We start from the raw sequence: 13,824 nt of genomic DNA on the forward strand, positions 1-13,824 counted from the left end.
CGGCGCCGCGTCTCCATTGCTTGAAGGGACACCTGGGACAGTGCACATGCCAGCGAGACCGAGAGGTTGGCACGAGTCATTCATTATAAAGTGTTAAGAACTGAGTGGGGATAGTACAATGAGTAGAAATGTTTACCTATTAATTATTTATGATCTTGTAATATAATATAGCCTATTGTTTTTCTGATTAAAATTGAATTAAATTAGATTGATTATTGATGTGCCACTGTTGTGTTACAGTGAACGACGCGCTTGACGTGATCTACTATGAAGATGTAAATGAAGAATGATTGAGGATTTATTAAATACATCATTTCAAGAGAAGCGTCTGTTCCTTTCACCCAACACTCAAAAGCACTTTTTACAACATGAGAAATCTGAAAGAAACATATCACAAAATTTACAGAAAAAATATTACTTTCATATATCATAAGACATATCATTAGATTATATATATGTATATATACAGTACATATATATAGTTTATATAAATATATATATATATATATATATATATATATATATATATATATATATATATATATATATATATATATATGTGTGTGTGTGTGTGTGTGTGTGTGTGTGTATACTGTGTATATATATATATATATATATATATATATATATATATATATATATATATATATATATATATATATAAATACATACATACATACATACATATATATATATATATATATATATATATATATATATATATATATATATATATATATATATATATATATATATATATATATATAAACAGAATGCATATATATTGAATGCTATAATTTCTTTTGCGTTGTAAGTGATATCTTGGGCAGAATTTCTCCTTCCTTAAGCCTTGTACTGAAAGATTTTGGAACAGGTTGATCCAGTATTTCTTACGTAAGATCTTTATCACATGCTCTTTTTTTTGTTTGTTTTGGAAATGTAAACCATACTTGTTGGCTTTCTAGTAATCAGCAGGATCCTATCACCTGCAGAAATGAATTAAGTTTTTCTAGTATTTTGTTTTGGGAATCGACAGAATAAAATGTTTTTGTATCACTCTTAGACATCTGAAAAACGCCTGCATACAGTACGACTCATAACATTTTTATAATCACTTCGAAATTTTGAATTAAAGTTTGAATTTATAATGATAGGCATGCAAAAAAAAAATTATTTTTCGCCGACAAGCTTGTGTTTGTTAACAAATGGTCCATGTCTATATATACTTATGGCCTTAGGTCAAGCAATATACCTACCTACCAACCTGGCTGCAATGGTCTGGTGAAGAAGTGTTGACTTACGACTGAAGCTGCGCCGAAAAGACAAACAATATTATTCAAAATGGAAATGACCAACGTAACATCGGCTGTGAAATTTCGTAATAGTTCTTGAACACCCCTTTTTGTAATAATAACGATAGCATTGATAAATAATATTATTCATTTCATTATCACGGAGTTCTCTTCATATTCAGTAAGTTTTTCTATATTGATTTGTTTTCCTTAAAGTGTTAGAATGAACTGTATTATATTATTTACCTAGCTTTCACCTACTTTTCGTGTGTGATGACCCCTTTCTTACCGCGTGTATATATAATGGAATCGAGTCTACAACTGAATAAAGAAAATATCTCAATACACGCACGAGGGCACACAAGGTATATATAATGGAATCGAGTCTACAACTGAATAAAATAAATATCTCAATACACGCACGAGGGCATACAGAAAATCACCGATAAAGACAGAGAGCAAAACAGAAAAGGGGCGATAACGAAACTAAGCGATCCCAGATGCCGAGTTTGACCATCGTCGCCCATACTAATTACAGTGTTCATCTCATACGGCACTGGGTAAAAGAACTAATTGATATCTTGACCTCACCGGGTGACCTCTTGCGCATCATAACATTAGCTCGATAACAACCGTTGAAACATTAAAAGAAAAGGAAGCCCATATGAACGAAACTTGGGAAATTATACCAGATTTCGGCATCGAATGAATACCCATGTATATACGAAGAGCCGAAGACTCTGGAAGCAGAGTCAGTTGGAAAAAGGCATCAGGGCAGGGAGTGTGTGAGATGTGTGGAGAAGTACAATGTGACTTTTAAGATAAAGACTCGGTCACTACCACCCATTGAAAAGTTGGAAAGTTTATATATAGTTTGAAAACTAAAATAAATGTATTTAGGGGGAAACATAATTTTCATTTAAACCAAGATTTTAATAAACACTTGTGAAATTTTTGAAGATAGCCGACATCTAAGCACGATAAGTGTAAGCTTCAACATAGTTAAATACCGAGCAACTTGTTCCTATGGAAGTGAAAGCACGCAGTACAACAGACAATTTTCAAGAAGTGAATACCTTCCCTGCTACATATAATGTGTTACCGTTTCTCAACCTGTCCAGTCTGCTTGGGGGTTAAAGAGAGGATCGAGGGGGTTGGGGGGGGGGAGAAGAGTGATATGGACCGGAAGCCCCCTGCAATGAATTCCCAGTTGCAAGAGTTCCCCCACCACCCTCTTCGGAGACACAATAGCACTATGACTCAAGACGTGAGCGGGAGACCGTCCCCCCACTCTCTTGCGCCCAGTGGGTGTTAGGCAAGTTTCCGCAGAAGATAATGACCACACCAAGCAATTGCCAGAAATACGCACGGAACACTCATAGAGGGTATCATGTATCATGAGGAGTATCATGAATTGCCTTGTGGTGGGGCTCTTCGCCTTCCTTCTCCCTCTTGAATCGTATCCTGTTGTTTTTCCACTTGAATTTCACTGAGCGTTCTTCTCCTTAATGCAGATATCTTATTTCTCAAAAAAAAAAGAAAAGAAAAGTACGAGAGGGAATATTGAAATGGTAAGAAATGTGGAGATGTGAGATTTTAGTGGAAATTAGTTAAAATGGAGCCTAAATGTTATTGAGACAAACTCGTAATTTTTTGTATCACCTTAGCTCAGACTGAATTTCATTGGTCTTAACAGCACAACAAGAACGATATGAGCTATAATAAAATATATATAATACTCGTAGTTATTCACATTAAAACTTAGATAATAGCACTAAAAGTGTCCTTACAAACAAAGTATTAGCAATGATGACAATGGCCTTAATACAGGTGATAGTGATGGAGGTGATAGCCTGTATCTACCCATATACATGAGTGGTAATGACAGTGGTTTTGATGTAAGTACTATTAATCAGTTTAACGGCCGTAAAAAGATAATCATCACACAATCACGCGCACACTAGAAAGAAACTAATTTAGATCGTAATAACGATGACGATAGTTTTATCCAGAATTAAACGCGGATAGAATGTGTCTATTCAGTGTTGACATCGCCCAGTATTATTTTCCCGTAAATTAAACAATAAAACCCTCTAGATTTCCCCTCGAACACACTAGATTTTTATAGATCAGTTATATGAGTAGCATGGAATTTCAAAAGTTTAAGGGAAGATACAATGCATTACTACCCTAATACTATTATCCTTGCATTTTAATAATTTACTTACATTTTTATCTATGTGCTACTTTGTCAATTAATTTATTTTTCTTTTTTTTTATTAAGTGAGATCTCTTCTTTCTGTATTTCCCTTTACCTCGTCGTCTTCTTTCTAATGAGCACCATATACTTTGGAAGCTCGAACTTCAAGTTAATGGCCTCTGTGGACTTGTTCCATATGAAAACGGTTCACCGTCTGAATAATAATAATAATAATGTAGTCAAGCCAATCAGTCTCGGCGGCGCGCGGAGTTTTTTGGGTAAAATGCATCCCTGAATTCGCTGTTGTCTGACCCGGAAAAAAATCCCCACTAGAGGTCATTCTCTTTAATTTACACAGAATCCAGAAAAGATTCTTCTCTGGATCCTGGATTTACACTAATCTCTTTCCAAGACCTTACGTCTTTGCCCAGCGTCGAACTTCTATTTTTTTCTTCGTAAGAAAGGTTTGCATTCGTTTTTATGACTTCATTAATAATTAGTCATAAATAAACGATAAATGGAACCGAATAAGACAATTATCATAACCCGGCATAAACAATTTTTCTTAAAACTAAAACAGGGTTGACTGCTGCATCGATAACATCTTATCATTTACTATAGACGTAAAAGTAGAGTCACTGCCTGCCATACTTCAACAATGGAAGCATCTTACTTCTATCTCTAAAGTTTTCATATTTGCTTCGTTGTTTTAATACACAGCTTTTTCTGCTTTTAAAGTAAATTTCCTTCCTCATTCATAGTGTTATTTGCCATATACAAAGAATGCAGAGTTTTGTAAAGAATGAAGTTTAAATTGCAGACCAAATATAACTCATAGAGAGAGAGAGAGAGAGAGAGAGAGAGAGAGAGAGAGAGAGAGACTTTACAATAACGAACGGCTAAAGAGATTTAATTGACATTCAGGAAGTTAAGACGAAAGCTACGATTGTCCAGGATAGCTACGATTAGGTGTGCTCACCCTGAGTGACCTGGGATTGTTTTCTCGAGATATCACAGTACATGCCAGATCTCTCTTGATAACCTTTTATTTCATTATCTAAAGGCAATGTATAGTATCATAAATGATTTAATTGCATTAGAATAGCTCTTATTACGACCATCTTTCGGACTACATAATTGACTTTCATATAAAGTGAATTCTCCATCCACTGGTCTTGAAGATGTGGCACGTTGTTGCGTCGGCCCTGTGCGTCGGCAGTACGGATGACTATGGTTGGCAACTCGGCTTGAGTAATTGAGTTGGCGGCAGTGTTTGGGCACCTGGGCTCATGATCAAGTGCATATCCAATCATCTGCTGAAGTTTCTGGTGCTTGCAATGCGAAAAGGTGGTCTGTGCACATATAAAGGTTTCATACGGGCTCATTTTTCTGAATCTTTTAGCATCTTGCCGCCAAATTGTGTACCCAGCAGCAAAACATAATTTTTTCATATATATATATATATATATATATATATATATATATATATATATATATATATATATATATATATATATATATATATATATATATATATATATATATATATATATATATATATATATATATATATATATATATATATATATATATATATATATATATATATATATACATATACTGTATATGTACAATCTGAGCCGTATATAGTTGTTCGTCACAGTGGTAATGCGTAAAGCCAGTCATACACGGTCAGTCCTAACATTCAGTTGGAGTGAAATGAAAAAATATGATCTTCGCACACTGTTCAGTTTGGCTTGCAGTTGCACTTTGCTATAGAGTTAAAGAACTGGTTAAGAAAATGTGGTCTTCACCATTAGCTGTGAAATCTGTCCATGAATAAAACAGGAGATAGACTTGAAAATATGTCAGAAGATAGACTTGAAAATATGTCAGAAATATACGAAGAAAATATTTTATATGAAAAAACATCTTTTCTTAGCATCCCTAAATTTGTTCATGCATTTGGCGTGTGAAAATATAAAACCATTTCATTGATTGTTTATAATTTAAATGGCTTATGCTATTTCATATGTACTTTCCTCATCAGTATTTTTCACCAAACCTGTTAGAGCTTCATTATCCTCGAGGAATAAATAGCATAAGGTAGGGTGGCATATATCTACACTACAGTATCAGCTCTCAATTTCTGGCAGTTGACAACTTTTTTTTTTGTAATTCCTTGGGGAAAGCAGAACGCATATCATTAATTTTCTTCGCTACCGCGTTCTTTGTAGCTGACATATCCTTTTCTTTCAATTTACAATCAAAAATTCATTTGCAGCAGTCTGTTTACCGATGTCTGTAGAGAGAGGACTTCATTTTCCTCGGGGATGGTTGTGCCCTAAAAGTTCTATGAAATGTGCCAGAAAGCTTCGTCTCTCCTTGAGGTTGACGTGATGAGTCAGATGACCGCACCCTTCAGTGATTTACCTCTAACTGCAAAGCCCACAGGGGCAACACACGATAAACTTGATTATCATTTCAAGTGAACAGATATCTAGTTTTTCGGAAATCATGTCAGTTGCCAGTTCATACCGTGCGCCAACCATTCAGTTCTAAAATGACGATGACACTAGCCTAGTTCAACATTGTTTTAGAAACTGTTCATTGTATCTGTCAACATTTTGTCTGGAAGGGTATATTTGAAAATAAAATTGAGAAATAATAAGTTAGACTGTTAATCAGTATATATTTCAAGATATCGTTGATAAGAAAAATTGAAGGAGAGTAGCATTAGCCGAGAAGTGATAATCTTTATTCACCCTTTCAAACCAGCACCTTAGATTTTAACTTATTTCCTCCAGGTTAACTCACAGACGAAATACCCGCCTTTACGCTATAGACCCAGGAGAAATGTTCAAAGTTTTGTTAATGAACCATAAACATATTTCCTGATGTAGCAAAATGGAAAATGCCGCGGACCCGAATATAACACGGAAAATAAAACAGAAAAAAAGAACAAAAACATCTTGAGGAAATGAAAACGTGAATTACTGAAAACTCGCGGGGAATACGAGGATCCAATTTACTCCTGGACAGCCATAGAGCGAGCAACCAGCACATAACAGGTAAGTGGTTACATCCATGGCAATCTTTTGATTATAGTCAGTCTTTCATCTCTATGTACAGTACATGTGGGCCCAGCAAGGCTGGCATTACGATATGGTACGGCACGGAGTACGGTACGGTACAGTTGATATTTAGTCTATATGTACGGTATGGAATTACGGTACGATAATTTTACCGAAGTACGGTACGGTACGATTCAGGTACGGAAAAAATGGGCAAAATTCCGTACCGTACCGTCCCTTAGGCATGGATTTATCACTAAGCAATTACTAATGCATAATTGGCCGCTTCAGTGACTGCACAAGGAGATCACTAAGGTACTTAACATTTTAGTTTGTAACATACCATGCATGTGTGTGTGAGTGTTTGGAATTCTTGAAGTAAAACGTTGCAAACGTTTACAGCTTCAGCCATATAATCTCATATTCTCATAATGCTTTATTATTATTATTATTATTATTATTATTATTATTATTATTATTATTATTATTATTAAGACAACTGAATATATACACATGTTCATATAAAGTCCCTTTGCTAATTTACAACTGTTAACATTGAAATTTTCATACAGAGGGGATTTTGCTGATGTTGATTGAGTTTGCTTGTAGTACGATAAAAGTACGGAATTACGGTACGTTATTTTTACCGTATTGTACGGTACGGAAAAATAATTTAGGGTACGGTACGAAATTACGGTACGATATTTTAGCCAGGTACGAAGTAGGGAAAAACATTCCGTACCGTACCGTACTACCAGCCTTGAGCGTTGTTGACAATGCAAGCCACTCAACACCGTGTATAATGGAAACCTCTCCTAAGCATGTTCTCTCTGCTTCACCCAGGGAAATCTTGAGAAAGATTTATAGATAATTTCACGAAAGAAACACAATGTCAATTTTATATCTGCGCCTGTTGTTATTCCGCAGATACTCTCTCTCTCTCTCTCTCTCTCTCTCTCTCTCTCTCTCTCTCTCTAGGAAGCAAGTTTCCATCATTTGAGGAAGCATTCTCATTTATATATAGATTTTTCCTTCTTTTATTCATTATATAATCTTTCATTATCAACTATCTTTTATGATTTTTATTTTTTCCTATATTCTTTTCACAGCCTGATTAGGAGATTCTGCTCGTCTTAATCTCTCCGTTATAATAAGAATTAAGCTGGCCTTGTGCCAGCACGGGCTCATGTTTCTTAAAAGCCCGAATTGAGAGAGAGAGAGAGAGAGAGAGAGAGAGAGAGAGAGAGAGAGAGAGAGAGAGAGAGAGAGAGAGAGAGAGCCAGTGAGGGATGTTAATCATGTGAAAGTAGCGAAAAAGGGGGACGCCGTACTTTATTATACTCGGGGAGGTACTAAGGGATTCAGAGCCGATGAAACGCGGTTTTTCGGCAACATCTTTTTATCAAAGCATCGGATAAAGGTGAAAGTTGGCAAGTGTATATTTTATAACAATACCTATTTTTTGCAAGTGTTATTTAGTACCTAAGTTCGATAGTTTTGACATTTATAGAGTAAAATGAAGTCGCCGGTGCCGGAACCGAGAAAATCATAGACAAGGATCCTAAAACCATTCGTAACCTCAACATAATATAACGTCATGAGGATCCGCCCATCCCCCAGGAAAGCAGTAAGTTACTAATGCTTACGCAGCCTAGGATTCAACAAATTCGATAATGGCCAGCAGGATATGGAACTGTCCCCGTGGTTGCAAGACTGCATTTGAGCTACGGCTTGCCACTTTGTATCCAAGCGAGAAGACCCGTGGCAAGATTTACTATAGCATGAATAGGTAATCGTTTCTGTAGTGGGTAATAGTTACTTGGCCACCCCAGAAGTGTGGGCAGGAGCTGTTAGACAATCCAAGGCCAAGAGAGACAAGGTCTAACCAATTGGGTGCAGTCGCATCCCAACAGTGGTAACTACATAGGCGATGGCGTATCTTAGAGGTACCAGCTCAAGGTCCTTTTTTTCGTTTTCTTTATGGCAATTCACCTGCTGACGCAATAAGGAGGTAGGCAAAGCTCCTCTTACATGAGGAATTTGGGGGGAGGTGAGCAGACCTTCTCTTTTCATCTGAATTCTACTTCTAGTGACTGCTCCTGGCCTGCTGCAAATAGAAGGCTATAGTGTCGAAACCTGAGGTAAAACAAAACGGATTGTCTTTTTGTATTCCCACCCTGAATAGATGTAATTCTAATAAATGAGCTATAGATTGGTTCATTATGTGGATGAATTACATACACTGAATTATTTGTAAAGTAGAAACAATACGAATATCAAGAAAATGGCAGAATTCCAAGCTAACAACTTAGTCGCAACAACTGCTGTGGAAGTTGCGATGAAACCTCCAGAAAATATAATAATAATAATAATAATAATAATAATAATAATAATAATAATAATAATAATAATAATAATAATAATAATAATAATTGAGAAAGATAATGCAATCAAGGGGACGACGATGACAAATCCATTCTTGTCACAGTGAAGAGACGTTTGCCCCATATGTAAACTTCCCTTCACTGTGTGCAGAGAGAACCATGCTGTGTGTGTGTGTGTGTGTGTGGTGTGGAGCCTCATGATGTCATAGGTTAACGTCACTATTGTGTTCAAAACCCCTACCCGCGATTTTGATGGCTCTGGTAGAGGAAACGAGCTTTTACTTTGGTAAGTACCAGAACTATTGAACTTAGGTACTAAATAATACTTGCAAAAATTAGGTAGGGTTATAAAATATCCACTTGCCAACTTTCACCTTTATCCGAATGATTCGATGAAAAGGTGTTGCCGTTAGCAGTGCGGTCAAAATTGAGAAGCATAGGCGGCTTCAGGTTATCCGGCTTTATCCGTCTTTACCTACAAAGATTGGTCGCTCATTTCTCTACACAACCTTCTCTTTAAGGTAAAACGAAAGAAATATTTAGACTCAACTGGTTTGACTATAGTTATTATATGACTGCTACGGCCTACGGCAAATGCAAAGGAGAAGGCAGCACGAAGCTATCCTTTATTGATGTAATTTTTTGGCTAAACAATATAGGAAAGGTTGCATTTGAAGCAGTACAGATGAGATAATCTGAGAAAATTACCGAGATGATGAGAAATTTGGCGTATTTTGTTTATGGAGGAAGCTCCGCGGGACGCCGTGGTTAGTACCAGCTCCTCGGGGATGAAAGTAAAAATATAGACAGAAGACGGTGAATTTCTCACTATCTCGGGAGATTTCTCAATTGATCTCACCTTTACTGCATTATATACACCATTTTCTGCATTGTTTAGCCGAAAAATTATATTTGTAAAAGATATATTCGTGCGGCCGCCTCTCGTGCATTTACGCGGGTCACTGCTAAACTAACTACTGTAAGGTTGAACTTGAAGGGAGAAAGAGAAATAATTGAACATGGATGAATATTGCTCTGTCAGAACTATGACCCCCTGGTCAGAACGTGCACTACCATAGCACTGAAAAACAAGGCCTGCAATATTACGGTACCTTTCTCTGCCTACGTATATATATATATATATATATATATATATATATATATATATATATATATATATATATACACATATATATATATATATATATAGAGAGAGAGAGAGAGAGAGAGTAGTGGTTTCTCTGGTATACATAGACAGAAAGGTAGCTTACCGAATGAATGGCTTCACCGTAGTACTGCAGGCATTGTTGTTCAGTGCTATGGTAGTGCATGTTCTGGGCAGGGGTCATAGTTCTGACGAAGCACTACTCATCCAAGTTCTCTCTCTCTCTCTCTTCTCTCTTCTTCTTCTCTCTCCTCTCTCTATATATATATATATATATATATATATATATATATATATATATATATAGAGAGAGAGAGAGAGAGAGAGAGAGAGAGAGAGAGAGAGCTGTTATTTCATCTTCCACTTCCTCCTTCAGCAAGAAATGACAGTTGGCATAAATACGCAATACTGTAATCATCCTTTATGAAGTACTGATAGCTACTTTTGACTTAACTATCGATCATCGTAGATTTCGTAGGATTCGATGACTAAAAGTAATGAAACCTCATTTTGTAATTGTTAAAAATAAGTTGGCATAGGAGAGAAACTGGTACTTGGTAGAAACCATGCCATTTGGGGACAAAAGTCATGTTGCTCGAAAATATTCGATGAAAAAGAAGTATAAGGATAAGATGCACTACAAAGTTATCAGCCACTCCTGTGACCTTATCTCGGGTGAAACATAGATGATCATGACCTTTGTCCCTTTCGCTACATCCCTGCACAGCGGTCTGAGAGAACGTAGATTGTGTTAGACGCTGTTAGTTTGAAATGGCACTTTTGATAATAATAATGCTGATTTTTAGATATATTATCAACGAACTTCATATTCTTCAGACTAAATCTGATAGGAAATAAAAAAAAAAGTCAACAGACACAAGAGAGAGTTTGCCTAACGAACTTGGCAATTGAATGAAAGAGGCAATGCCCATGGACTTCGACGGCTCCCGCCAAAATGCTGCAAAATAAAAAATTAAAAAAATGTAATGAGTATGGCAAAAGGCAAAGAGGTCTTGTAGTTCATGAGTGGTTGTGTATGTAGCAAAATACTAGAAAAAAGTCTTCCAAATTAAGTTCTTTGCATGAGATGTTGGATATGTTACTGTGGAGATAATAAGGAAAGTTAGGAGAACAGATGATGTGAGCTAGGATTATGAACTGTTGTAAGGTAGGACTATGGGTTAATTTCCGCTTTTTCATGTAGTTTCCTGTTAATATGTTGCACTGCTGTACTGTTTCATTTTTTTCTGGTATTCAGATCCAGTAATCCATAGGGAATATTACGACATTAGAATATTCTAAGTTCTTGAAATGGCCAAATGCAAAATCAATTGTCTGTTTGAGAGGTTTAACTGCATGTGTTCAGAATTTTGCTTCTAATGGTGGAAAATCCTCAAAAGTGGGCTCCGGAGAGAACATTCGTTCTCTAAGTAGTACTTCTTTGCAACGTTCCTCCTCTTTGCTTCTAAATTTGCCCCCGTTCTTTGCAGTCCCTTCCTTGAGATGTCCAACTTCTTTAACTTTACTTGACTTCAGTTTTGAGTTATCATTAATACCGAGGTCTATCCATCCGCGACCCCCCAAAATAAGACCTTTTCCGCGCAGCTCAAGCCAGTCGTGACGTCAGATCTTCCGGAGGCTTTGGCCGCACTCGATCCCTTCGACCTCGAGCTAAGACAGCAAGAATAAATATATACCTAAACCATTTATTTACAAACACGTGAATCGTCAAGATGAGCAAGAAATACTTCCGAGTTATTTTTCATTTTTAGATATCAGTCATTATAGATTTAAATATTAGTTCAGATTTCCTGAGTGATTATAAAAGTGCCAAGAGTTTGAGCTGTATACAGATGTTTTTCAGGCGTCGACGAATGGAAATTAAAAGTGGTGAAAAACTGTTCAAATGTCACCTTGGGGAAAACTTTAAAACCAGGCAAAGGGGGCTATATGAATGTTATCATCGAATATTGCAAAGTTGGTTTCGCTTCCTACTGATATAACTTCATATTTTGTTCGTTGTAGAACGTTTTTTAGGATGCGAAGCCCGAATACGTCCATCACTTCTACAAAATTAAACAGTAAGGTGAAAAAACTGTGAAGTGATAGAGATGATGTCGTTCATGTGTACTGTAGTCATAGATGTTTACCAATATTACTGATTTTTAGCAATAAATTAATGTAATGTGGTTGTATGGAAAGACAGGGGATTATCACTTTGTTTATAGAATTTTGCCACTATATCAGTGTAGTGCTTTTGTATAAAAGGACGTACATGAATACCTTTTTGTAAAGAAATGAGCCCTAATGGTATGTAGTAAGTGTTTCATTTATACTTTTTTATTGTTTATATAATTTTATTTGTTGGCCGACATACAGTTTTCTCCTTTGACATTACAAATTAGTAAATGATTTGGAGCTTTTTTGTCGTTGTCTGATATATAATTTATTCTTTCGGTGTAGTCTTAGTCAGTAAATAAAATTATTTATTTCGCACAATATTTGATAGTCAAATAGTAGAAATAAACCGCAAATATTAATGGATCGCTAAGCGCAGACAGAGCCCGAGTGGCAGACGTGACGTCACGCACTACACTTGCCAACACCAAATCCCAGCTCCACCAGCGCATGGGTAGGTAGACCTTGTATTCTCTAGTCTAGGCCTTGGTTTAAACAACAATTCCTTTGAACGAAACCCAAGGGAGTCTAGCCATGTGATTCTGTTGTTTTTGTAATGTACTTTTAATTACAATAACGTTAGGGAGAGTTCAGTCTACGGCCCCAACCAATGACCGAAATCTGTGCAACCCTCAGAAAGGTTTTGTCATTTTAGATTTATTTTCCAGGTATGGCAGCTGCTGCTAACGTTTTCCTAGCCATTACCATAGCAGGGATGTTGACATATGAATTAGCATCAGCCTACAGTAAGTACGAAACTTCTCTATTCTCGTTGTATGAGAAAAAATTTACAGATAATTTTTTACAAGTCACTTAGCAGTTGTACTTACTTGTGTGTTGTTATAAGAAATGTAAATCACAAGTAGTGAGGCAAAAGTTTGCAAGTCTAAATTGCAGCATTACAAAAAACAATCTAGAATGTTAATTGAAGTCAGATTTGAAGAATTAAAGAAAGAAGCATACATGGCCATTTTCATAGAATTAATCTCCTATTAGCATAGTTTAAAGCTATCTGATAATCTTTTTCAACAGGGAACAATAATACATTGTATTTATCCATTACTTTTATTTTTGTAAAACAAACCCACTTGAGCAAATCAGCCTTAGGGCTTTGTGCATATTCTATTATTTTTAAACACAATTTATATTATTGGATTTGGCATTTTAGTGCCGGCTACAACCCTGCTACTTTTGAGAATACTGTTAACGAAGATAAAGAAAGTTACGTGTTCTGTAATCATTGCTGTTTGGCAAAGGTGTTTCTGAAGCTGTGAAAATCTCTCATAGTTGATATATTATTGAGTGAGTTAATATGGGCTCTACTAAAATCTTTATGTTATTGTCTTTTAAGATTTACTTTGCCATTCAACTCTACTTGAGTGGAAAACACTTCTGCTCTGTATCTACTAAATCGATAAATTTGATAACATCAAGATCTCACTAGTCTTAAAAGCAACAGAGAAGTATAAAAAGTATGGGCAAAAGCTTTCGCTTGAAATCAGCGGCTGTAATGAACTCAAAGAGATTTAAT

At 36.0% G+C, this 13,824-nt stretch overlaps 1 protein-coding gene across 5 annotated transcripts in view; it reads left to right on the top strand.

Moving 5' to 3' along the window:
• The window catches only part of LOC136836631 (uncharacterized), a 58,559-nt gene that overhangs the window by 11,784 nt on the left and 32,951 nt on the right, over positions 1-13,824 (top strand). For 2 of the 5 annotated variants that reach the window (XM_067101096.1, XM_067101098.1), the window contains exon 2: positions 12,962-13,039. In XM_067101096.1, coding sequence (XP_066957197.1) covers positions 12,964-13,039 — 76 coding nt within the window. In that variant the 5' untranslated portion in view covers positions 12,962-12,963. Of the gene's footprint in view, positions 1-4,751; positions 4,843-6,299; positions 6,564-12,961; positions 13,040-13,824 lie in introns of those variants that run through there. The other 3 variants (XM_067101093.1, XM_067101094.1, XM_067101097.1) reach the window with 3 other exon arrangements.

Source organism: Macrobrachium rosenbergii, chromosome 56 (assembly GCF_040412425.1).
Source record: "Macrobrachium rosenbergii isolate ZJJX-2024 chromosome 56, ASM4041242v1, whole genome shotgun sequence".
Taxonomy (NCBI): domain Eukaryota; kingdom Metazoa; phylum Arthropoda; class Malacostraca; order Decapoda; family Palaemonidae; genus Macrobrachium; species Macrobrachium rosenbergii.